The sequence below is a fragment of the Oncorhynchus gorbuscha genome, linkage group LG22, assembly GCF_021184085.1.
Source record: "Oncorhynchus gorbuscha isolate QuinsamMale2020 ecotype Even-year linkage group LG22, OgorEven_v1.0, whole genome shotgun sequence".
Lineage (NCBI taxonomy): Eukaryota > Metazoa > Chordata > Actinopteri > Salmoniformes > Salmonidae > Oncorhynchus > Oncorhynchus gorbuscha.
This window is the reverse complement of record NC_060194.1, coordinates 33,797,872-33,824,615: the sequence shown is the minus strand read 5'-3', so window position 1 is coordinate 33,824,615 and position 26,744 is coordinate 33,797,872. Positions and strand designations below refer to the sequence as shown.

Sequence of the window (26,744 nt, the reverse complement as noted above, 5' to 3'; positions counted from 1 at the left end):
CGAGCAGCGCCGGCTCGTTCCACTCACTAGAGGCAGCAAGAGTGCGAAACTCAATAGAATAATCCGTTATGGACCGTTCACCTTGGCATAAGGAAGCCAGGGCCCTAGAAGCCTCCCTACCAAAAACTGAACGGTCAAAAACCCGAATCATCTCCTCTTTAAAGTTCTGGAACTTGTTAGAGCAATCAGCCCTTGCCTCCCAGATAGCTGTGCCCCATTCTCGAGCCCGGCCAGTAAGGGAGTGAAATGACGTAAGCAACCCGAGCTCTCTCTAGAGTATGTGTTGGGTTGGAGAGAGAACACAATCTCACACTGCGTGAGAAAGGAGCGGCACTCAGTGGGCTGCCCGGAGTAGCAAGGTGGGTTATTAACCCTAGGTTCTGGAGGCTCGGCAGGCCAGGAAGTAACAGGTGGCACGAGACGTAGACTCTGGAACTGTCCAGAGAGGTCGGAAACCTGAGCGGCCAGGTTCTCCACGGCATGGCGAGCAGCAGACAATTCCTGCTCGTGTCTGCCGAGCATGGCTCCTTGGATCTCGACGGCAGTGTAACGAGCGTCTGAAGTCGCTGGGTCCATTCCTTGGTCGGTTCCTTCTGTCATGCAGGTGAAAGAGGACCCAAAAGCGACTTGGCGAAAACAGAGTCTTTAATCCAGTAAAGTAAATACAAACAAAAACACAACTTTCACTCGAAATGACGAGGACAAACTGGAGACTCGATCTTGAACAGCAGGTGAACAGCAGGTTGCCTCGGGAAGGCACTTGAACCAGACAGACTCAGACACCTGCTCACCACGCAGCATCTGAGGAAAACACGACACGACAGGGCGATACACAAACACAGCACGGTGAATTCTAGACAAGGAACCGACAGGACAGGAACGGAACACAAAGGAAGAAATAGGGACTCTAATCAGGGGGAAAGGATCGGGAACAGGTGTGGGAAGACTAAATGATTGATTAGGGGAATAGGAACAGCTGGGAGCAGGAACGGAACGATAGAGAGAAGAGAGAGCGAGAGAGTGAGAGAGGGAGGGGGAGAGAGAGGGATAGAAAAAGGGAAAGAACCTAATAAGACCAGCAGAGGGAAACGAATAGAATGGGAAGCACAGGGACAAGACAAGATAATAAATGACAAAACATGACACTATCTCAACATGGAGTTAGTGGGAAAACCAGTAAAATTGCAGCTGGACACCGGAGCGTCTGTATCCCTGGTTCCAGAGAGACACTACAAAGACAAACTGAAAGAGTGTCCTCTTCAGCCCGCGTCCATCCGCCTTTCTTCATACACTGGTGACACTATTCCTGTGTTAGGGCAGATCCAGGTACCAGTCCGGTATGAGGAAAAGGAGTGGACGCTACCGCTTGTCATTGTTACAGGAGAAAAATCAGCCTTGCTAGGCAGAAACTGGCTACAAAAGATCAAGTTGAACTGGGGAGAAATCTTCAGTCTGAGAAATGACAAACCAGTGAGGCTACACTCACTAACATGCTGGAGACGCACAAAGAACTTTTCAAAGATGGCTACAGTGAAATACAAGACTTCACAGCAAATGTCAGAGTGCAAGAAGGAACCAAGCCTATCTTTCACAAACCACGTCCGGTTCCCTATGCTCTTAAGGAAGCAGTAGAGAAGGAACTGGACCGTCTACAGAAGAATAACATAATCACGAAAGTAGCGAGGAGCAACTGGGCCGCTCCGATTGTTGTAGTCCCAAAGAAAGAAAAGACCGTCAGAATGTGCGGTGACTACAAGGTCACAGTAAATCGCTGCATACTACCAGAGGAATATCCACTACCAAACGCTGAAGATCTGTTTGCCACTCTAGCTGGTGGGAAGGTTTTCAGTAAGCTGGACCTGGCATTCGCTTATCAGCAACTGAAGCTGGATCCGGAGTCAGAACAGTATCTGACCATCAATACACACAAGGGGCTATTCAGATTCAATCGCTTGACCTATGGAATCTCGACAGCTCCAGGATATTCCAACACACAATGGATCAGATCTTGGATGGTATAGACCATGTTGTGTGCTTCATGGACAACATCCTCGTGTCAGCACCATCCATTGGAGAGCACCTTGTGGTGCTGGACAAATTGATGTCAAGACTGGAGAAATATGGAGGGAGAATGAAACGCAGCAAGTGTGAGTTCCTCCAGGACTCAGTGGAGTATCTCGGATTCAAGATTGATGCACAAGGCCTGCACCCAACCAACAGCAAGGTGGAAGCAATCGTAAACGCACCAGCACCCACAAATATCTCAGAGCTGAGGTCATTTTTGGGGCTCCTGAACTATTACGGAAAGTTTGTGGCAAACTTGTCCACATTGTTGCATCCGCTTCACCAACTGCTGCAGGCTGATACAAAGTGGAATTGGTCCCCACAATGCAAAGAAGCATTCAAGACTTGCAAACAGCGTCTGCTAAAGAGCAAGTGGCTTGCCCACTATAACACAGAGATGAAGTTGAGACTCGCGTGTGATGCATCTCCATACGGAGTAGGAGCCGTCATCTCACATGTTCTACCGTCAGGTGAAGAACACCCTATTGAATTTGCATCACAGACTCTGTTACCAAGTGAGAAAAATTATGCTCAAATTGAGAATTGCACACTGCCCTAACACACCTGGACAAGAGGAATACCTATGTGAGAATGCTGTTCATCGACTACAGCTCGGCATTCAACACCATAGTACCCTCCAAGCTCGTCATCAAGCTCGAGACCCTGGGTCTCGACCCCGCCCTGTGCAACTGGGTACTGGACTTCCTGACGGGCCGCCCCCAGGTGGTGAGGGTAGGCAGCAACATCTCCTCCCCGCTGATCCTCAACACGGGGGCCCCACAAGGGTGCGTTCTGAGCCCTCTCCTGTACTCCCTGTTCACCCACGACTGCGTGGCCACGCACGCCTCCAACTGAATCATCAAGTTTGCGGACGACACAACAGTGAGGTCCTGGGCTGCTGCCCTCGTAGTGTGGTGTCAGGAAAATAACCTCACACTCAACGTCAACAAAACTAAGGAGATGATTGTGGACTTCAGGAAACAGCAGAGGGAACACCCCCCTATCCACATCGATGGAACAGTAGTGGAGAGGGTAGCAAGTTTTAAGTTCCTCGGCATACACATCACAGACAAACTGAATTGGTCCACTCACACTGACAGCGTCGTGAAGAAGGCGCAGCAGCGCCTCTTCAACCTCAGGAGGCTGAAGAAATTCGGCTTGTCACCAAAAGCACTCACAAACTTCTACAGATGCACAATCGAGAGCATCCTGGCGGGCTGTATCACCGCCTGGTACGGCAACTGCCCCACCCTCAACCGTAAGGCTCTCCAGAGGGTAGTGAGGTCTGCACAACGCATCACCGGGGGCAAACTACCTGCCCTCCAGGACACCTACACCACCCGATGTTACAGGAAGGCCATAAAGATCATCAAGGACATCAACCACCCGAGCCACTGCCTGTTCACCCCGCTATCATCCAGAAGGCGAGGTCAGTACAGGTGCATCAAAGCTGGGACGGAGAGACTGAAAAACAGCTTCTATCTCAAGGCCATCAGACTGTTAAACAGCCACCACTAACATTGAGTGGCTGCTGCCAACACACTGTCATTGACATTGACCCAACTCCAGCCACTTTAATAATGGGAATTGATGGGAAATGATGTAAATATATCACTAGCCACTTTAAACAATGCTACCTTATATAATGTTACTTACCCTACATTATTAATCTCATATGCATACGTATATACTGTACTCTACATCATCGACTGCATCCTTATGTAATACATGTATCACTAGCCACTTTAACTATGCCACTTTGTTTACTTTGTCTACATACTCATCTCATATGTATATACTGTACTCGATACCATCTACTGTATGCTGCTCTGTACCATCACTCATTCATATATCCTTATGTACATATTCTTTATCCCCTTACACTGTGTATAAGACAGTAGTTTTGGAATTGTTAGTTAGATTACTTGTTGGTTATCACTGCATTGTCGGAACTAGAAGCACAAGCATTTCGCTACACTCGCATTAACATCTGCTAACCATGTGCATGTGACAAATACAATTTGATTTGATTTGATTTTGATGATTTGAGAAGGAAGCCCTGAGCATAATATTCGGAGTGAAGAAGTTTCATAAATACCACCAGGTAAGGAAGTTCCAACTGCTGACAGATCACAAGCCTCTGTTGGCCATCCTTGGACCAAAATCAGCTATACCAACCCTTGCTGCACTTCGAATGCAACGTTGGGCTCTGATATTGTTAGCCTACGACTACGGGATTGAGTACAGACGATTCAGTGATCACGCAAATGCCGATGCACTATCAAGACTACTGTGCAATAGTGACTCCGACAGTGAAGATGATAGAGCAGTCTTCCAGATCTCTCTCTTTGATGAACTGCCCATATCTGCTTCAGACATAGAAGAGGAAACAAGGAAAGACCCAGTGCTTTCCAAAGTCTTGGACTTAACATTAGGCGGTTGGCCAACCTTCTTAAATGACAATAGCCTTCGTCCATTCATCGACAAGAAAGACCAGTTGTCCACTGATCAAAGGTGTGTTCTTTGGGGATCAAGGGTGGTGGTACCTCACAAATTCCAGAGGAGACTGCTATCTGACCTGCATGAGGGACATCCAGGGATCACTCGAATGAAAGCACTCGCTCGCAGTTATCTGTGGTGGCCTGGACTGGATCAGGACATTCAACAGCATGTAGGCCACTGCTCACCTTGTGAAGCTGTTCGCAACAAGCCTGCTGCCGCACCTCTTCATCCATGGTCCTGGGCTGCTCACCTTGTGAAGCTGTTCGCAACAAGCCTGCTGCTGCACCTCTTCATCCATGGTCCTGGGCTGCTGCACCTCTTCATCCATGGTCCTGGGCTGCTACACCTCTTCATCCATGGTCCTGGGCTGCTGCACCTCTTCATTCATGGTCCTGGGCTGCTACACCTCTTCATTCATGGTCCTAGGCTGCTACACCTTGGGAACGCATCCATGTGGATTACGCCGAAATTGACAAGCAACATTTCCTTGTTGTCATCGATGTCCATTCCAAGTGGATGGAAGTGTTTCCTACTCAACTGACCACAGCTGAGAAGACCATCAATCTTCTCAGATACCTGTTTGCATTCTTTGGACTAGTCAAGGAGCTCGTATCGGACAATGGCCCTCCGCTCACGTCAAACGATTTTGAAATGTTTCTCAAGAACAACGGAGTAATGCACATCCTGTCACCACCTTACCATCCGGCATCAAACGGAGCAGCGGAGAGAGCAGTGCAAACCTTTAAGAAGGCCTGGACTAGACTAGAGGTTCAGTCTGTTCCCACCCACCAAAGGCTTCCCCGGTTCATGTTTACTTACCGTAACACACCACACACAGTAACAGAATGTACACCAGCTGAACTGTTTCTGAAACGCCAACCACGTACCCGCCTGACATTGTTGAAACCAGACTTGTCAAGCACTGTGGCAAAACACAAGCTACAGCAGAAGAAAGCTTATGACACACACTCAAAGACTGTCAGAGAATTCAAAGAGGAAGAGAGGGTGATGGTACGTGATTTCAGACACCCCAAGCGCCTGTGGAACTCAGGTGTGATCTTGCAACGCAGAGGACCTTTGACTTACCAAGTCCAAATTGGTCATCGCCAGGTCAACGTTCATGTGGATCATCTGCTACGGTCCAACGCACCAGCAGAGACATGGGTTAGTTATTAGGACACAAACTCCATCTTCGGGGCAGAATAATACCCTGGATTTGTGCTGGGCTCTGAAAAGTCTGCTTCAACCCAGTAGTTGAAAAATGTTTAAGAATGCATTGTTCAGATATTGCATTAGTAGTTACCTAACATATTTACCGTGTTCCCTGGGAGTTAAACACTATGGGGGAGGAGTGTTGTATCTGGGATCTACATCTGTTTATATTAGTTACTGTGCTGTTACTAAGCAGTAATGCATTGCGGCAGTGTTACGTTACTACACCTAATAGGAAATGCACATGCGCACTGGGGTGCCAACTAACTGTACTCCTGTCTCCTGCCTGGTCATTTCTCCACAACACAAATATTACACTCCTCAATGACATCGGAAGAATCCTGAAACATATTCCAGTTTGTGCTAGCAAAACAGTCCTCTAGCTTAGCTGCTTCATCTGACCACTTTTTTATAGATAGAGTCATTGGTGCTTCCTGCTGTAATTTTTGCTTGTGAGCAGGAATCAGGAGGATAGAATTATGGTCAGATTTTCCAAATGGTGGGTGAGGGAGAGCTTTGCACGTGTCTCTGTGTGTAGAGTAAAGGTGGTCTAGAGTTTTTTCCCCTCTGGTTGCACATTTAACGTGCTCGTAGAAATGAGGTTAAACGGATTTAAGTTACCCTGCATTAAAATCCCCGGCCACTAGGAGTGCCGACTCTGGATTAGCATTTTCCTTTTTGCTTATGGCCGTATACAGCTCATTGAGTGCAGTTTTAGTGCCAGCATCGGTTTATGGTGGTAAATCAGTGGTGGGCCGTCAGGGCCAGCAAGGCCTTCTCTGCTGGCCTAAACATCATCAGAATATAAAACATTTTAAAATATATTTTCCCACAATTATGTATTAAATGATTCCCCAGAGTAAGAGTTACACTCTTCATTTCATAGCGTTCCTCTTGGTTGCACTGCTTCCAGCCCCAGGTTGAGATTTGTAGGGCTGGTGTTTATGTTAGATCTTTTATCCAATCATATTCAGCCATTATGTGTTGCCAGGGGTCTAACATCTGCCCTCAGGCCTTCAGAATCAACAGTGCGGGCGCTTGTAGCTTAAAGTGAATGGAAATTCAAATTTAGTGTCAACCAATCAGCTTTGGAGTTGGCTATTGTACGCCTGCTGGCTGGCTCCAGTGTTACACAGGAGCCAGCTAGCAGGCGTAGTGCGTGCACGTATTTTGATTGGATTACCAATATTGAGAGGCAGGTCCTATATGGGCAGGTCTCAGAACTAGGAAACTGAAATAATTTGCGTACTACTAAGCTGTTCTTTCAACCCACAATGGCGGAAGGAGAAGATATCGATTTGGTCGAAGATATAATTATAACGCCATTCTCAAGACAAACTTTTCAAGAAAAGTTCGACATTGTCAGGAGAGGTAGACGCCGACGCTACAAAGCCTGTCACAGGCGGGAAAGGGGTTCGTTCGCCACTTTCAACTATGAATGACTCACAGGCTCCGAGAAGCACTGCAAACTGTACTGCTGGGAATGCCTATTACTTGCAAGTGATCGATTTGGTGTTTGGAGCCACACTGGCTTTGCAAACCTGAGTTGTCTTACCAAGGCAGCAACGAGACAACAACGTATGGCTGGGCACTTACAAGCAATGGTGCTTTTGAAAACTTTTGGGGACACCTGAGTGGATCTACAGCTCAACGTACAAGAGCGCAGGGCAACGAAGCTGCACAATGAAAAGGTATTTTACTCTTCCGCTGCAATTCTCTGAATAAAAATGTCAATTTCAAGGTGACGCAACGCCTGGTTATACTGCGTTTCTGTCTAAATGTATAGTGTCTAGAGCCATGGCATCATAATGATGGTAATAAGAGGTGGATTAATTCGGGTGGGACTGTTTAGGACTTCACTGAAGGCCCAGGCCCCAGAACCACGGCACGCTACTGTGGTAAATAGACAGCTACGAAGAATATTGATGAAAACTATCTCGGTAGATAGTGTGGTCTACAGCTTGTCATGAGATACTCTATCTCAGGCTAGCAAAACATTGAGACTTCCTTAGATATTGTTTACCAGCTGTTGTTTTTACAAATATAGATAGACCTGCCACCCCTTGTCTTACCAGAGGCTGCTGTTCTATCCTGCCGATACAGTGTATAACCCGCCAGCTGTATGTTATTCATGTCGTCGTTCAGCCATGTCTCGGTGAAACATAAGATTTAACCGTTTTTAATGTCCTTTGGTAGGATATATGTGCTTGTAGTTCATCCACTTTATTATCAAGCGATTGTACATTGGCCAATAGTTACGATGGCAAAGGAAGATTAGCCACTTGTCGCCAGATCCTCACAACATCACCTTCTGCGAAACCTCCGTCTCTTTCTCCTGCGAATGACGGGGATGAGGGCCTGTTCAGGTGTCTTGGGTAAATCCCTCTCGGCCGACTCTGTTCTGATGTCCAGAAGATCTTTTCAGTCATAAGAGATGGTAGCAGCAACATTATGTACAAAGTTAAAAACATAAACAGACCCCATAAAACTGCAACCATCCCCTCTTGCGCCATCTTTCAAGCAAGTCCCCGCAGCAATGTTCAAACATCTAGTGGAAAGCTTTCACAAAAGAGTGGAGGCTGTTATAGCAGCAAAGGGGGTACCAACTCCATATTAACGCCCATGATTTCGGAAGGAGATGTTCAGTGAGCAGTTTTTCGACATACTTTTGTACATGTTGTGTCATTTTCTTCCTCCTCTGGTTCCATTAACTTCAACACAAAACATAGGAGGCTCATGGTTCTCACCCCCTTCCATAGTCAAAGTAATTATGACAACTCCCAGAGGACATCCTCATACCTATTAGAGCTCTTGCAACATTAACTGACATTTTGCCCACCCAATGAATCTGGTACTGGAAGCATAATCTACAGCTAGCTAGCACTGCAGTCCATAAAATGTGGTGAGTACTTGACTCAAAGAGAGAGAAAGACAATAGTTGAAAAGTTGTGAACAAACACAGAGAGAGAGAAAGAGAGAGTTATATTTCGTAGTATTTTTTAAATTTTCACTTACTTACCTAGCCAATGCAGCTAGCTAGTTTAGCCTACTAAACACCCGGCTCAAACAGAGAGGGATGCAATGTTAGCTAGCTGGATATGGCTATCCAAAACTGGTAGGACAAGGTAGGATTTTGTCTTTTTGAATTTTTTGACACCAGGGCCTGCCGATATAACTCCTAACCCGTTAGCTGATTGTACGCTGTACTGCATCATTGTAGCGGGTTTACTAATGCGTTAGTTCTATTTGCTATGTTGACTATGATGTTAGCAAGCTAATATGGTGACAACGATATAAGCTGTGTGTAGCGGTTAGAGGTTATGATATGAAGGTTTGGTTTGGAAAGGTTTTTTCGGTAGGTAACAGACAGCTGATGTGTTGTGCACTGAAGTCTACAAGCAAAGGGAAAAGGTGAGAGAGGAGGAGAGCGCATAGTTTTAGAAAAATAATGGAAACGAGCAAATTGATCATGCTATTTGTATGTGGCTGCTATGAACGTGAACTGTGTTAGCGTGTGATCAGGGGTGTATTCGTTGCGCCGATTCTGTTGAAAACGTTTCATAAACAGAAGCAAACTGTCACGAGTCCGACCGAGGGTGTTTCCCCTTCCCGGGCGGGTGGCGCTCAGAGGTCTTAGTCACCGGCCTATTAGCTGCCACTGATTGTTTTTCCTCCCCCTCCTTGTATGTTTAGTGGTAGCACCTGTTCATGTGTAATTAGTTTGTCTTTATTAGACAGCCGGCCCGCCTGGTTGTTGTGCAGGATTATTTCTATGTAACCTTCGGCTCTGTTGTAGATGTACGTGTTAGTGCCTAGTCGTGATTTTTTCCATTGTACTTTTGATTACCTGTGTTTGGGAACGTTACTTTTGTGAGCACCCTGTGGTGCGTTGGTGCTAGTAAAAGACGCACAGCATTGAACTCTGTCTCCTGCATTTGACTCCACACCCACGACACCCGGAGCATTACACAAACGGAACGAAACGAGGATAAATATACCTGAATTTGTCCAATAGAAACTCTTGTTTGCAATTGTTGGACTAATGATTACACCCTAGATCAGCTAGATGCAGTTAAGAGTGTTCAAGGTGGTATTGAATGTGTTACTGTCTGTCACCAACAATACAAAAAACCTGTGCAACTACATTGTAAACTTTAATTCATAGGCTAGGTTGTAGCAAACTCATAATGGGTATAGGAAAGATTAATGCATAATGTAATAGCCTTAACCTATCAATGTTACATTGAACTGGGTGAATGGAATATGAATGACAGTCATCCCAATATACTGTAATAGAAATAAGGCCATGCTCAACAACAACAAAAATTGTCCTCCCTCATCTTAAACGGCACCAACTGCAATTGTTATCAAAATACAATATTTCACTTCAATCTTTTGGAGTCTACAGTGTCTTCCAATTTGTAAGTCGCTCTGGATAAGAGCGTCTGCTAAATACTTAAATGTAAATGTAAATGTTGCAAAAGTATTCACCCGCTTGGCGGTTTTCCTATGTTGTTGCATTGCAACCTGTAATTTAAATACATTTTTATTTGGATTTCATGTAACGGACGCACACAAAATAGTCCAAATTGGTGAAGTGAAATTAAAAAATAACTTTCAAATTAAAAAACAGAAAGGTGCTGCATGCATATGTATTCACCCCCTTCGCTATGAAGCCCCTAAATAAGATCTGGTGCCATCAATTACCTTCAGAAGTCACATAATTAGTTAAATAAAGTCCACCTGTGTGCAATCTATATGTCACATGATCTGTCACATGATCTCATTATGTATACACCTGTTCTGAAAGGGACAAAGTTGTGGAGAAGTACAGATCAGGGTTGGATTATAAAAAAATATCAGAAACTTTGAACATCCCACGGAGCATTTCACCACAACAAACCTGCCAAGCCTCACGGACCAGGCAAGAAGGGCATGAATCAGTGAGGGAACAAAGATACCAAAGATAACCCTGAAGGAGCTTCCAAGATTGGAGTATCTGTCCATAGGACCACTTTAAGCTGTACATTCCACAGAGCTGGGATTTACGGAAGAGTGGCCAGAAAAAAGTAATTGCTTAAAGAAAAAAAGAAGCAAACATGTATGGTGTTTCCCAAAAGGCATGTGGGAGACTCCCCAAACCTGGGGAAGAAGGTACTCTGGTCAGATGAGACTAAAATTGATATTTTTGGCCATCAAGGAAAATGCTGTGTCTGGCGCAAACTCAAAACCTCCCATCACCCATAGAACACTATCCCCATGGTGGTGGCAGCATCATGCTGTGGGGATGTTTTTCATCAGCAGGGACTGGGAACCTGGTCAGAATTGAATGAATGATGGATGGTGCTAAATACAGGGAAATTCTTGAGGGAAACCTGTTTGTCTTCTAGAGATTTGAGGCTGGGACGGAGGTTCACCTTCCAGCAGGACAATGACCCCAAGTATACTGCTAAAGCAACACTCAAGTGGTTTAAGGGGAAACATTTAAATGCCTTGGAATGGCCGAGACAAAGCCCAGACCTTAATCCAATTGAGAATCTGTGGTATGACTTAAAGATTGCTGTGTACCAGCTGTAAGGAAGTCTGTGTGTAGCTGGTGTATAGGAGTCAGGTGCAGGACAGCAGATATGAGTAAATAAACAGATTTTACTCAACATAAATAAATGCAATACAAAAACAGAGCCCACATTAACGGACCTTCCTACATACAAAAAATCACTCACAAGAACCCATGGAGGAACAGAGGGTTAAATAATGAAAAAAGTAATTGGGGGATTGAAACCAGGTGTGTAAAACAAAGACAAAACAAATGGAAAATGAAAAGTGGATCGGCATTGGCTAGAAGGCCAGTGACGTCGACCGCCAAACTCCGCCCGAACAAGGAGAGGGACCGACTTCGGCGGACGTCGTGACACCAGCGGAACCAATCCAAATTGAAGAAGCTGGAGCAGTTTTGCCTTGAAGAATGGGAAAAATTCCAGTGGCTAGATGTGCCAAGCTTATAGAGACATATCCCAAGAGACTTGCAGTTGTAATTGCTGCAAAAGGTGGCTCTACAAAGTATTGACTTTTGGGGGGATGAATAGTTATGCACGCTCAAGTTTTCTGTTTTTTTGTCTTATTTCTTGTTTGTTTCACAAAAAAATATTATTTTGCATCTTCAAAGTGGTAGGCATGTTGTGTAAATCAAATGATACTACAAACCCCCCCAAAAATCTATTTTTATTCCAGGTTGTAAGGCAACAAAATAGGAAAAACGCCAAGGGAGGTTAATACTTTCACAAGCCACTGTACATGAGAAAGGAGAGTAGCTGCAAAGTGGGAAGATAAGTACAGAAAGTCTTTAATTAGGCCTCTGAGGAGAGGAGAGGGAGAGTCAGTGTGGGTGATGAAAGGGAGAGGAGAGAAAGAGTGTGTGTGTGAGAGAGAGAGAGAGAGAGAGAGAGAGAGAGAGAGAGAGAGAGAGAGAGAGAGAGAGAGTATATAGGATGAGGAAAGGAAAGATGTGTGAGGGTGTAGAAAGTTAGAGAGAGTGGGGTTAAGCGTGAAAGAGAACAGTCAGGTGACATCAGTCAGTGTTGTCTGAGTCTATGTCTGTACAGGATATGGCTCCCCTGTAACGAACATCACACACACTGTTTACACCACAGACACACACCAGGGTTCCGCAACTGGCAGCCCACGGATGGTTTTATTTGTCCATCCCCCAAAGTTTTCTGTGCAAAAATATATGAATTATATACAGTAGATACACTAGATACAGTGCATTCTGAAAGTATTCAGACCCCTTGACTTTTTCAACATTTTGTTACGTTACAGCCTTATTCTAAAATGGATTAAATTGTTTTTTTACTCATCAATCGACACACAATACCCCATGATGGCAAAGCAAAAACAGGTTTTTAGAAGTTTTTGAAAATGTTTAAAAATTAATAAACTGAAACATCACATTTACATAGAGTTGAAGTCAGAAGTTTACATACACCATAGCCAAATACATTTAAACTCCGTTTTTCACAATTCCTGACATTTAATCCTAGTAAAAATTCCCTGTCTTAGGTCAGTTAGGATCATCACTTTATTTTAAGAATGTGAAATGTCAGAATAATGGTAGAGAAAATTATTTATTTCAGCTTTAATTTCTTTCATCACATTCCCAGTGGGTCAGAAGTTTACGTACACTCAATTAGTATTTGGTAGCATTGCCGTTAAATTATTTAACTTGGGTCAAACGTTTCAGGTAGCCGTCCACAAGCTTTCCACAATAAGTTGGGTGAATTTTAGCCCCGTCCTCCTGACAGAGCTGGTGTAACTGAGTCAGGTTTTGTAGGCCTCTTTGCTCTCACACACTTTTTCAGTTCTGCCCACAAATGTTCTATGGGATTGAGGTCAGGGCTTTGTGATGGCCACTCCAATACCTTGACTTTGTGGTCATTAAACCATTTTTCCACAACTTTGGAAGTATGCTTGGACTCATTGTCGATTTGGAAGACCCATTTGCGACCAAAGTTTAACTTCCTGACTGATGTCTTGAGATGTTGCTTCAATATATCCACATAATTTTCCGTCCTCATGATGCCATCTATTTTGTGAAGTGCACCAGTCTCTCCTGCAGCAAAACACCTCCACAACATGATGCTGCCATCCCCATGCTTCACGGTTGGGATGGTGTTCTTCGGCTTGCAAGACTCGCCCCTTTTTCCTCCAAACATAACGATGGTCATTATGGCCAAGCAGTTCAATTTTTGTTTCATCAGACCAGAGGACATTTCTCCAAAAAGTACCATCTTTGTCCCCATGTGCAGTTACAAACCATAGTCTGGCTTTTGTTATTGTGGTTTTGGAGCAGTGGCTTCTTCCTTGTTGACCAACCATTCGGGTTATGTCGATATAGGACTTGTTTTACTTTTGATATAGATACTTTTGTACCTGTTTCCTCCAGTATCTTCACAAGGTATTTTGCTGTTGTTCTGGGATTGATTTGCACTTTTCGCACCAAAGTACGTTCATCTCTAGGAGACAGAACGGGTCTCCTTCCTGAGCGGTATGACGGACATGGTGTTTATGCTTGCGTACTATCATTTGTACAGAAGAACATGGTACCGTCAGCTGTTTGGGAATTGCTCCCAAGGATGAACCAGACTTGTGGAGGTCTACAATTTTTTTTCTGAGGTCTTTGCTGATTTCTTTGAATTTCCCATGATGTCAAGCAAAGAGGCACTGAGTTTGAAGGTAGGCCTTGAAATACATCCACAGGTACACCTCCAATTGACTCAAATGATGTCAATTAGCCCATCAGAAGCTTCTAAAGCCATGACATAATTTTCTGGAATTTTCCAAGCTGTTTAAAGGCATAGTAAACTTAGTGTATGTAAACTTCTGACACACTGGAATTGTGATTCTGTGAATTATAAGTGAAATAATCCGTCTGTAAACTATTGTTGGAAAAATTACTTGTGTCATGCACAAAGTAGATGTCCTAACCGACTTGCAAAAACTATAGGTTGTTAACAAGACATTTGTGGAATTGTTGACTCCAACCTAAGTGTTTTAATGACTCCAACCTAAGTGTATGTAAACTTCCGACTTCAACTGTAAGAATTCAGACCCTTTACTCAGTACTTAGTTGAAGCTCCTTTGACAGCGATTACAGCCTTGTGTCTTCTTGGGTATGAAGCTACAAGCTTGGCACACCTGTATTTGAGGAGATTCTCACATTCTTCTCTGCAGATACTCTCAAGCTCTGTCCGGTTGGATGGGGAGCGTCGCTGCACAGTTATTATCAGGTCTTTCCAGAGGTGTTTGATCGGGTTCAAGTCCGGGCTCTGGCTGGGCCACTCAAGGAGATTCAGAGACTTGTCCCAAAGCCATTCCTTCATTGTCTTGGCTGTGTGCTTAGGATAGTTTTCCTGTTGGAAGGTGAACCTTCGCCCCAGTCTGAGATCCTGAGCGCTCTGGAGCATGTTTTCATCAAGGATCTCTCTGTACTTTGCTCCGTTCATCTTTCCCTCAATCCTGACTAGTCGACCAGTCCCTGCCGCTGAAAAACATTCGCACAGCATGATGCTGCCACCACCACGCTTCACCATAGGAATGGTGCCAGGTTTCCTCCAGTCGTGACACTTGGTATTCAGGTCAAAGATTTCAATCTTGGTTTCATCAGACCAGAGAATCTTTTTTTCTTATGGTCTGAGAATCTTTAGGTGCTTTTTATCAAACTCCAAGCTGGCTGTGATGTGCCTTTTACTGAGGCTTCCATCTGGCCACTTTAGAAGATTCTCCCATCTCCACAGAGGAACTCTGGAGCTCTGTTACAGTGACCATTGGGTTCTTGGTCACCTCCCTGACTAAAGCCTTTCACCCCCGATTGCTCAGCTCTAGGAAGAGTCTTGGTGGTTCTGAACCTCCTCCATTTAAGAATGATGGAGGCCACTGTGTTCTTGCGGACCTTCAATGCTGCAAAAAACATTTGGTATCCTTCCCGAGACAGGATTGTGTCTCTACGGACAATTGCTTCGACCTCATGGCTTGGTTTTTGCTCTGACATGCACTGTCACCTTGTATTGACAGGTGTGTGCCTTTCCAGATCATGTTCAATCAATTGAATTTACCACTGGTGGACTCCAATCAAGTTTTAGAAACATCTCAAGGATGATCAATGGAAACAGGACCTAAGCTCAATTTAGAGTCTCATAGCAACGGGTCTGAATACTTATGTAAATAAGGTATTTCTGTTTTATTTTTAATACATTTGAATTTTTTTCTAAAAACCTGTTTTTGCTTTGTCATTATGGGGCATTGTGTGTTGATTGATGAGGAAAAAAATGTATTTAATCAATATTAGAAGAAGACCATGTTAACTCGGGCTCTTGAGTAGCGCAGCGGTCTAAGGCACTGCATCTTAGTGCTAGAGGTGTCACTACAGACCCTGGTTCAATTCCAGGCTGTATCTATGGAGTCCCATAGAGTGGCGAAAGAATTGGCCCAGCGCCGCAGGGTAGGCTCTGGTGGCTCAGGACAGACGGGAGGCTCTGGTGGCTCAGGACAGACAGGAGGCTCTGGCAGCTCAGGACAGACGGGAGGCTCTGGCGGCTCAGGACAGACGGGAGGCTCTGGCGGCTCAGGACAGACTGGCAGCTCTGGCGGCTCTGACAGCGCTGGGCATGAGGAAGGCTCTGGCAGCGCTGTACAGGCGGGAGCACCTGTAGGGAGAAGATGGAGAGACAGCCTGATGCGGGGGGGCTGCCACCGGAGGGCTGGTGCTTGGAGGTGGCACCGGTTAGACCGGACCGTGCAGGCGTACTGGAGCTCTTGAGCACCGAGCCTGCCCAACCTTACCTGGTTGAATGCTCCCCGTAGCCAGGCCAGTGCGGCGAGGTGGAATAGCCCGCACTGGGCTGTGCTGGCGAACCGGGGACACCATGCGTAAGGCTGGTGCCATGTACACCGGCCCGAGGATACGCACTGGAGACCAGATGCGTAGAGCCTGCTTCATGGCACCTGGCTCGATGCCCAGTCTAGCCCGGCGATACGAGGAGCTGGTATAACACGGTGCCCCTCTCCCTCTCACTCTCCAGTAAGCACGGGAAGTTGGCGCAGGTCTCCTACCTGAACTCACTATGCTCTCCGTGTGCCTCCACCAAGACATTTTTGGGGCTGCCTCTCGAGCTTCCTTGCCAGCCGTGTTCCCTCAAAGCGCTGGCTCCCTTTAGCTGCTGCCTCTGCCCTCCTGGCTGCCTCCACCTGTTCCCATGGGAGACGATCCCTTCCAGCCAGGATCTCCTCCCATGTATAGCAACCCTTGCCGTCCAGAATGTCCTTCCATGTCCAGTCCTCCTTATAGCGCTGCTCCTGCTGCCTGTTACCACGCTGCTTGGTCCTTTTTTGGTGGGTGGTTCTGTAACGGCTGTCTTGGATGGAAGAAGGAGAGGACCAAAGTGCAGCGTGGTTAGTGTTCATCTTTTTAATAAAAAACCGAAACAGTTCTATCTGGTGCAGACACACAAAGACTGAAAATAACCACCCCCAAAACACAAAGGAAAACAGGCTACCTAAATATGGTTCTCAATAAGGGACAATGATAGACAGCTGCCTCTGATTGAGAACCATATCAGGCCAAACACAGAAATAGAAAATATAGAAAAACTAACATAGACTGCCCACCCCAACTCACGCCCTGACCATACTAAATAAAGACAAAACAAAGGAATAAAGGTCAGAACGTGACACACGCGTTATAAAGAGAGATGTGATTGTATACAAATGTAGGCAAGATTTGAAATCATTATGTTTTAGTCAAACATTACATCTGTTTGGGATTCTTGCAGTCAATTTGCAGTCTACAAATGATTTGGAATTATAAGCTGGCCCCCTGCTGTGGGTAGACTGAGCACCCAGAATGCAGCAAAGGCACCCTGCGCCTCCAGATCTCGCACCAATCTTTAGCATGTGGAGCATGGACTGGCGCACTGAGAGGCAACACGGTAATAAGACACAGTGTTCGTTTAGGGTGAAAGGACCTGTGGGAGACCAGCAGGTATTTAACTGATAATATCACACACAATCTGTGGTGTAAAGTTCTACTTAAGTCATTTTTTTTGTATCTGTACTTCACTTTACTATTTTTATTTTTGAAAACTTTTACTTTTTAATACATTACTAATGAAAATAATGTACTTTTTACTCCATACATTTTCCCTGACACCTAAAAGTACTCGTTACATTTTGAATGCTTAGCAGGACAGGGAAATGGTCCAATTCACGCACTTATAAAAATAACATCCCTGGTCATCCCTACTGCCTCTGATCTGGCAGACTCACTAAACACAAATGCTTTGTTTGTCAATTATGTCTGAGTGTTGGAGTGTGCCCCTGGCTATCCGTACATTTCTAAAACTAGAAAATGGTGCCGTCTGGTTTGCTTAATATAAGGAATTTGAAATTATTTATACTTTTACTTTTACTTTTGATACATCAGTACATTTGATCAATTACATTTACTTTTGATATTTAAGTATATTTAAAATCAAAATTCTTTAGACTTTTACTGGATAACTTTCACTGAGTCATTGTCTATTAATGTATCTTTATTTTTAGTCAAGTAGGACAATTGGGTACTTTTACCACCACTGTACACAATCATAACCATATCATATCAGATGACGCAAGTGTGAAAATTCTCTCACAGAGCCGAAACTCCGGCTACTCATGCAGGACTGTTCAGCTCTGTGTAAAAGGGACTCAGAGGTGCAACACAAAAACAGTTCTCTAGTTCTCTCTCTCTCTCTCTCTCTCTCTCTCTCTCTCTCTCTCTCTCTCTCTCTCTCTCTCTCTCTCTCTCTCTCTCTCTCTCTCTCTCTCTCTCTCTCTCTCTCTCTCTCTCTCTCTCTCTCTCTCTCTCTCTCTCTCTGTTGATCTCTCTTACACACACACATGCACGCACAAACACGCACACACACATACACAGTGCAGCTGTACCCCCATATACACACGCAGTACATCTGTACAGTGAGAATGTGTTTAAAACATTTCCTCTTTACTTTGGTTGACTCTCAAGTAGACAACAGTGTTATATCATCATGCTATTGCCAACAATATTATTCTCACAGATCTTATGTTAGGAGCCTAAACAATAAACAAAGGCATACACACACACACACACACACACACACACACACACACACACACACACACACACACACACACACACACACACACACACACACACACACACACACACACACACACACACACACACACACACACACACACACACACACACACACACACTCAATATCCTGTGATATAGCCACTTTCAGCAGCTGACACCTCGAAAACAGGAAAAGCGTTTCCACGGGACACAGATGTGTGTGTGTGCGTGTGGGTTGAGGGTGGAGCAAGTGAGGGAGCGGTGTTGGCACGGCTATTTAACCTCACCGGGTACAAAACTATACTCCACTCTGAGAAGAAAAAGAGAAAAGGGCCGTAAAGAACGGAGACAGAGAGTAAGCTGGCTTCATCATGTCCTATTATGAGGTACGGTTTCATTCAGTATTTAGACCATGTTAACAAACTTTTATGGGACTTTATATTACTGGAACATTAATCTCAGTTATCATGTTATTCACTTATCAGATTGTAGAATCTGTTCTTAGAGTTTTGTACATGTATTTGCAAGTTTACTCAATTATCTCTCTTTCTTCCTCTCTCTAAAGCACTTTGTGATATCAGAATCGGATAATGACTACAATGACACAAGTTCCGGTTTTGGTTCTGGATTGGGGGATTTCGGCACTGGATTTGAGGAGCCGTGTGACCGTGAGCTGCTGAGCCCAAGTGTGCAGCGTATCTTCCTCCCGGTGGTGTACGGCTTCATCTTCATCCTGGGGATCACTGGGAACGGCCTGGTGGTATTCGTACTGGGCTGCCAGCGGAAGGCCCGTCTAAGCCTAACGGACCGCTACCGGCTGCACCTCTCCGCTGCTGACCTGCTCTTCGTTCTGGCACTGCCCTTCTGGGCTGTAGATGCTGCGCTCGGGGACTGGCGCGTCGGAGCGGTCATGTGCGTGGGCGTACACGTCATCTACACAGTGAACCTATATGGCAGTGTGCTGATCCTAGCCTTCATCAGTCTGGACCGCTACCTTGCAGTGGTCAAAGCCACGGTAACCAGCACCACACACACCCGGCAGCTGCTGGCACACAGACTGGTGTACGCTGGCGCCTGGCTGCCTGCTGGTCTCCTGGCCATCCCTGATATGGTGTTCGCTCGGACCCAGGAGGCAGGGGAGGGGGAGATGGTGTGCACGAGGCTCTACCCGCCGGAGAACGCCCCACTGTGGGTGTCCCTGTTCCACCTGCAGACTGTGCTGGTGGGGCTGGTGGTGCCGGGCCTGGTGCTGCTGGTGTGTTACTGCGTGATTGTGTCCAGGCTGACCCGGGGGCCGTTGGGGGGCCAGAGACAGAAGAGGAGGGCGGTGCGGACCACTGTAGCTCTGGTTCTCTGTTTCTTCCTCTGCTGGCTGCCGTACTGCATTGGCATCGCCGTGGATGCTCTCCTCCGCTTGGAGCTGATCCCTCGAGGCTGTACGCTGGAGTCAGGCCTGGGGGTGTGGTTAGCGGTGTCTGAACCAATGGCGTATGCTCACTGCTGCTTGAATCCGCTGCTCTATGCGTTCCTTGGAGTGGGGTTCAAGAGTTCTGCTCGCCGTGCCCTCACACTTACACGCACCTCCAGCCTGAAGATTGTCCCACGTAGACGAACAGGCGCCATGACGTCCACAACGACAGAGTCAGAGTCATCTAGTCTGCACTCCAGTTAACAGAGACAATATACTATAGCCTAATATTATGTGTGTGTGTGTGTGTGTGTGTGTGTGTGTGTGTGTGTGTGTGTGTGTGTGTGTGTGTGTGTGTGTGTGTGTGTGTGTGTGTGTGTGTGTGTGTGTGTGTGTGTGTGTGTGTGTGTGTGTGTGTGTGTGTGTGTGTGTGTGTGTGTGTGTGTGTGAGAGAGAGAGAGAGAGTAAGGAGAAGTCTGCTGGTCAGTCGTTCTTTCTAATGTCCTGAGATTTTTGTGGTAAATATTTTTTGCTTTGTCACCATTCACTGTTGTTTTGGTATTTATGTATGCTTTTTTATGGCTCAACATGTTTGTAATAAAATGTACAAAAACATTATATTAGTCTTCACTAGTTTCTCTCATTGAGTGGTGTTATGGTGTGTGTACGTGTGTGTGTCAGAGAGAGAGCAAAAGAGAGATGGAGGTGTACCTTAACGCTCTTGAATGTGAAATGGGGTAAATTCCCATGGTGCAGTTGGCCATTCAAGCGCACCTAAAACAACCTGCTGTGCGTGTGGGCAGGAGGGCAGACATGAACTGGTTCTCAGGTGTTGTTGTTGGAGCTGTTTACCCCCCACCGACATAGGTAAGTGGCTAATAGATTTGTGTGTGTTCGTGTGTGTGTGTGTGTGTGTGTGTGTGTGTGTGTGTGTGTGTGTGTGTGTGTGTGTGTGTGTGTGTGTGTGTGTGTGTGTGTGTGTGTGTGTGTGTGTGTGTGTTCGTGTGTGATGATGTGTGTGAATCCCCAAGCAGACTTGGTGAAAATCTGTCCAACATACATGTTAGTCATTTAACAGACACTCTTATCCAGAGTGACTTACAGGAGAAATTAGGGTTAAGTGCGTTTCTCAAGGGCACATAGACAGATTTTCACCAAGTCGGCTCGGGGATTCAAATCAGCATTCACGAACTCTCACACTCACACGCATGCACGTGCACACACAAGCACGTTAATGTTTTGCTGTTGTTGTGACTCACTCACACCTGGTCCAAAGTCACATGTCTAAAATATCAGCTAGTTTCATTTTCAGTGTGTGTGTGTGTGGGGGGGGGGGGATGACGACGACTGTGACTGTGTAATAGTGAGGGGAGTATCATGATGATTATAACACGATATGAGGCCCACCTTCCACCCAACTAGTGGAAGCCGGCATAATGTGTGGACTGGCACGGCCATTGCGAGTGTACCAATAGCACAGATAGAATAATGAGATTAATATTTCACTGCATGTATAAATGTGAAGCATCCAAATCAAATCAAAAATCAAGTCAAATTTGATTTGTCACATATACATGGTTAGCAGATGTTAATGCGAGTGTAGCTAAATGCTTGTGCTTCTAGTTCCGACAATGCAGTAATAACCAACAAGTAATCTAAATAACAATTCCAAAACTACTGTCTTATTCACAGTGTAAGGAGATAAAGAATATGTACATAAAGATATATGAATGAGTGATGGTACAGAGCAGCATAGGCAAGATACAGTAGATGGTATCGAGTACAGTATATACATATGAGATGAGTATGTAAACAAAGTGGCATAGTTAAAGTGGCTAGTGATACATGTATTACATAAGGATGCAGTAGATGATATAGAGTACAGTATATATATATACATATGAGATTAATAATGTAGGGTATGTAAACATTATATTAGGTAGCATTGTTTAAAGTGGCTAGTGATATATTTTACATCATTTCCCATCAATTCCCATTATTAAAGTGGCTGGAGTTGAGTCAGTGTGTTGGCAGCAGCCACTCAATGTTAGTGGTGGCTGTTTAACAGTCTGATGGCCTTGAGATAGAAGCTGTTTTTCAGTCTCTCGGTCCCAGCTTTGATGCACCTGTACTGACCTCACCTTCTGGATGTGAACAGGCAGTGAACAGGCAGTGGCTCGGGTGGTTGTTGTCCTTGATGATCTTTATGGCCTTCCTGTAACATCGGGTGGTGTAGGTGTCCTGGAGGGCAGGTAGTTTGCCCCCGGTGATGCGTTGTGCAGACCTCACTACCCTCTGGAGAGCCTTACAGTTGTGGGCGGAGCAGTTGCCGTACCAGGCGGTGATACAGCCCGCCAGGATGCTCTCGATTGTGCATCTGTAGAGGTTTGTGAGTGCTTTTGGTGACAAGCCGAATTTCTTCAGCCTCCTGAGGTTGAAGAGGCGCTGCTGCGCCTTCTTCACGATGCTGTCTGTGTGAGTGGACCAATTCAGTTTGTCTGTGATTTTTATGCCGAGGAACTTAAAACTTACTACCCTCTCCACTACTGTTCCATCGATGTGGATAGGGGGGTGTTCCCTCTGTTGTTTCCTGAAGTCCACAATCATCTCCTTAGTTTTGTTGACGTTGAGTGTGAGGTTATTTTCCTGACACCACACTCCGAGGGCCCTCACCTCCTCCCTGTAGTCCGTCTCGTCGTTGTTGGTAATCAAGCCTACCACTGTTGTGTCGTCCGCAAACTTGATGATTGAGTTGGAGGCGTGCGTGGCCACGCAGTCGTGGGTGAACAGGGAGTACAGGAGAGGGCTCAGAACGCACCCTTGTGGGGCCCCAGTGTTGAGGATCAGCGGGGTGGAGATGTTGTTGCCTACCCTCACCACCTGGGGGCGGCCCATCAGGAAGTCCAGTACCCAGTTGCACAGGGCGGGGTCGAGACCCAGGGTCTCGAGCTTGATGACGAGCTTGGAGGGTACTATGGTGTTGAATGCCGAGCTGTAGTCGATGAACAGCATTCTCACATAGGTATTCCTCTTGTCCAGATGGGTTAGGGCAGTGTGCAGTGTGGTGGAGATTGCATCGTCTGTGGACCTATTGGGGTGGTAAGCAAATTGGAGTGGGTCTAGGGTGTCAGGTAGGGTGGAGGTGATATGGTCCTTGACTAGTCTCTCAAAGCACTTCATGATGACGGAAGTGAGTGCTACGGGGAGGTAGTCGTTTAGCTCAGTTACCTTAGCTTTCTTGGGAACAGGAACAATGGTGGTCCTCTTGAAGCATGTGGGAACAGCAGACTGGTATAGGGATTGATTGAATATGTCCGTAAACACACCGGCCAGCTGGTCTGCACATGCTCTGAGGGCGCGGCTGGGGATGCCGTCTGGGCCTGCAGCCTTGCGAGGGTTAACACGTTTAAATGTTTTACTTACCTAGGCTGCAGTGAAGGAGAGTCCGCATGTTTTCGTTGCAGGCCGTGTCAGTGGCACTGTATTGTCCTCAAAGCGGGTAAAAAAGTTATTTAGTCTGCCTGGGAGCAAGACATCCTGGTCCGTGACTGGGCTGGTTTTCTTCTTGTAGTCCGTGATTGACTGTAGATCCTGCCACCACATACCTCTTGTGTCTGAGCCGAATTGAATTGAGATTCTACTTTGTCTCTATACTGACGCTTAGCTTGTTTGATAGCCTTTGATAGCCTTGATTAAAAGCAGTGGTTCGCGCTTTCAGTTTCACGCGAATGCTGCCATTAATCCACGGTTTCTGGTTAGGGAATGTTTTAATCGTTGCTATGGGAACGACATCTTCAACGCACGTTCTAATGGACTCGCACACCGAATCAGCGTATTCGTCAATGTTGTTATCTGACGCAATACGAAACATATCCCAGTCCACGTGATAGAAGCATTCTTGGAGTGTGGAATCAGCTTGGTCGGACCAGCGTTGGACAGACCTCAGCGTGGATTTTCTTGTTTTAGTTTCTGTCTGTAGGCAGGGATCAGCAAAATGGAGTTGTGGTCAGCTTTTCCGAAAGGAGGGCGGGGCAGGGCCTTATATGCGTCGCGGAAGTTAGAGTAACAATGATCCAAGGTTTTTCCCGCCCTGGTTGCGCAATCGATATGCTGATACAATTTAGGGAGTCTTGTTTTCAGATTAGCCTTGTTAAGATCCCCAGCTACAATGAATGCAGCCTCAGGATATATGGATTCCAGTTTGCAAAGAGTCAAATAAAGTTTGTTCAGAGCCATCGATGTGTCTGCTTGGGGGGGAATATATACGGCTGTGATTATAATCGAAGAGAATTCTCTTGGTAGATAATGCGGTCGACATTTGATTGTGAGGAATTCTAAATCAGTTGAACAGAAGGATTTGAGATCCTGTATGTTACTGTGATCACACCACGTCTCGTTAGCCATAAGGCATACGCCCCCGCCCCTCTTCTTACCAGAAAGATGTTTGTTTCTGTCGGCGCGATGCGTGGAGAAACCCGCTGGCTGCACCGCCTCTGATAGCATCTCTCCATTGAGCCATGTTTCCGTGAAGCAAAGAACGTTACAGTCTCTGATGTCCCTCTGGAATGCTACCCTTGCTCGGATTTCATCAACCTTGTTGTCAAGAGACTGGACATTGGCGAGAAGAATGCTAGGGAGTGGTGCACGATGTGCTCGTCTCCGGGGTCTGACCAGAAGACCGCCTCGTTTCCCTCTTTTACGGAGTCGTTTTTTTGGGTCGCCGGCTGGGATCCATTCCGTTGTCCTGGTTGAAAGGCAGAACACAGGATCCGCTTCGCGAAAATCATATTCTTGGTCCTACTGATGGTGAGTTGACGCTGATCTTATATTCAGTAGATCTTCTCGACTGTATGTAATGAAACCTAAGATGACCTGGGGTACTAATGTAAGAAATAACACGTAAAAAAAAAAAAAACTGCATAGTTTCCTAGGAACACGAAGCGAGGCGGCCATCTCTGTCAGCGTTTCCACTCACTATCAAATATGGTGATCAGAGGAAGTCCAGTGGCCGGGCAGTGGGAGAAGATGGAGCGAGATGGATTTTGGCCAACATTCTGCAAATTTTCTCATCGGTGAACATTTGATCTCCATACAGTTTTCTGTTTCCAAAACTACAATCTGTACCAAACAGAGTGAACTGTGTTCAGTAAACTGAAATACTTGCCAAAGTTTTTAAAAATGGTGTTGTTCAGAAGGAGCACAAGAGCAAATCTTTTTGGGGGGGAATATTTGTTGCTTTGCCCCCATTCACTGCTGTTATGGTATTTATGTATGATTTTTTATGGCTCTACATTTTTGTAATAAAATGTGCAAAAACATTATATTAGTCTTCACTAGTTTCTCTCATTGAGTGGTGTTATGGTGTGTGTACTTGTGTGTGTCAGAGAGAGAGCAAAAGAGAGACGCTCTTGAATGTGAAATGGGGTAAATTCCCATGGTGCAGTTGGCCATTCAAGCTCACCAAAAACAACCTGCTATGCGTGTGGGCAGGAGGGCAGACATGAACTAGTTCTCAGGTGTTGTTATTGGAGCTGTTTACCCCCCACCGACATAGGTAAGTGGCTAATAGATTTGTGTGTGATGATGTGTGTGTTCGTGTGTGATGATGTGTGTGTGTGTGTGATGATGATTTTGTGTGTGTGTGTGATGACCATGGGTGGAAGGTGGGCCTCATATCATGTTATAATCATCATGATACTCCCCTCACTATTACACAGTCACAGTTCCCCCCCCCCCCCACACACACACTGAAAATGAAACTAGCTGATATTTTAGACATGTGACTTTGGACCAGGTGTGAGTGAGTTACAACAACAGATAAACATTAGTGTGCGTGCATGCTGTTTCGAATCCCCGAGCCGACTTGGTGAAAAATCTGTCCATGTACCCTTGAGCAACACACTTCACCCTACTTAACCCTAGTTAAATGACTCAAATGTATGTTGGAGGGCTGAAGTGTGGGTTAGAGGCCAAAGCTGTTGACATGGACAGGAAGCATTAACTTCTGGCAAGACCGTTAGATAATATCCACATGTGGACACACAATATGTAGCAGATTTAGGCTTATTTTAGGCTAAGCCTAAATGCTACTAACTTTGCACTATGAAATAATGCTTCTTTTGACAACACAAGTCATGTCCATGCTAATATTAACTCAAAGGAAGGCCTAAACAGTTATGAAAATGTGTTCATATAATACAATTGAAGTCGGAAGTTTACATACACTTATGTTGGAGTCATTAAAACTTGATTTTCAACCACTCCACAAATTGATTGTTAACAAACTATAGTTTTGGCAAGTCGGTTAAGACATCTACCTTGTGCACGACAAAAGTCATTTGTCCAACAGACAGATTATTTCACTTATAATTCACAGTATCACAATTCCAGTGGGTCAGAAGTTTACATACACTAAGTTGACTGTACCTTTAAACAGCTTGGAAAATTCCAGAAAAGGATGTATTGACTTTAGAAGCTTCTGATGGGCTAATAATTAATTAATAATTTGAGTCAATTTGTCACGACTTCTACCGAAGTCGATGCCTCTCCTTGTTTGGGCGGTGCTCGGCAGTCAACGTCACCGGTCTTCTAGCCATCATTGATCCATTTTTCATTTTCCATTGGTTTTGTATTGTCTTCCTACACACCTGATTCCAATCCCATTCATTACCTGTTGTGTATTTAACCCTCTGTTTCCCTTCATGTCCTTGTCAGAGATTGTTTGTTGTTCATTTATCGTGTTGTTTGTATTAGTGCGCGACGGGTCCTCGTACCCACTTTGTTTTGATTATTGTCATGGTTTTGGAGCTATGTTTTTACGTTATTAAACTACTCCATTTGACCAAGTTCGATTCTCCTGAGCCTGACTTCCCTGCCACATATACACACGTATAGGACACAATTGGAGGT

The 26,744-nt window shown here is 45.4% G+C and overlaps 1 protein-coding gene across 1 annotated transcript; it reads left to right on the top strand.

Annotated features, from left to right (window-relative positions):
* Positions 1 to 18,720: 18,720 nt before the first annotated feature.
* Positions 18,721 to 20,450, top strand: LOC124009818 (C-X-C chemokine receptor type 4-like). The gene is made up of 2 exons (XM_046322007.1): positions 18,721 to 18,813; positions 18,993 to 20,450. Exons 1-2 carry the CDS (start codon positions 18,799 to 18,801, stop codon positions 20,097 to 20,099), a joined length of 1,122 nt encoding a protein of 373 aa, XP_046177963.1. The 5' UTR covers positions 18,721 to 18,798; the 3' UTR covers positions 20,100 to 20,450.
* The last annotated feature ends 6,294 nt before the right edge of the window (positions 20,451 to 26,744 follow it).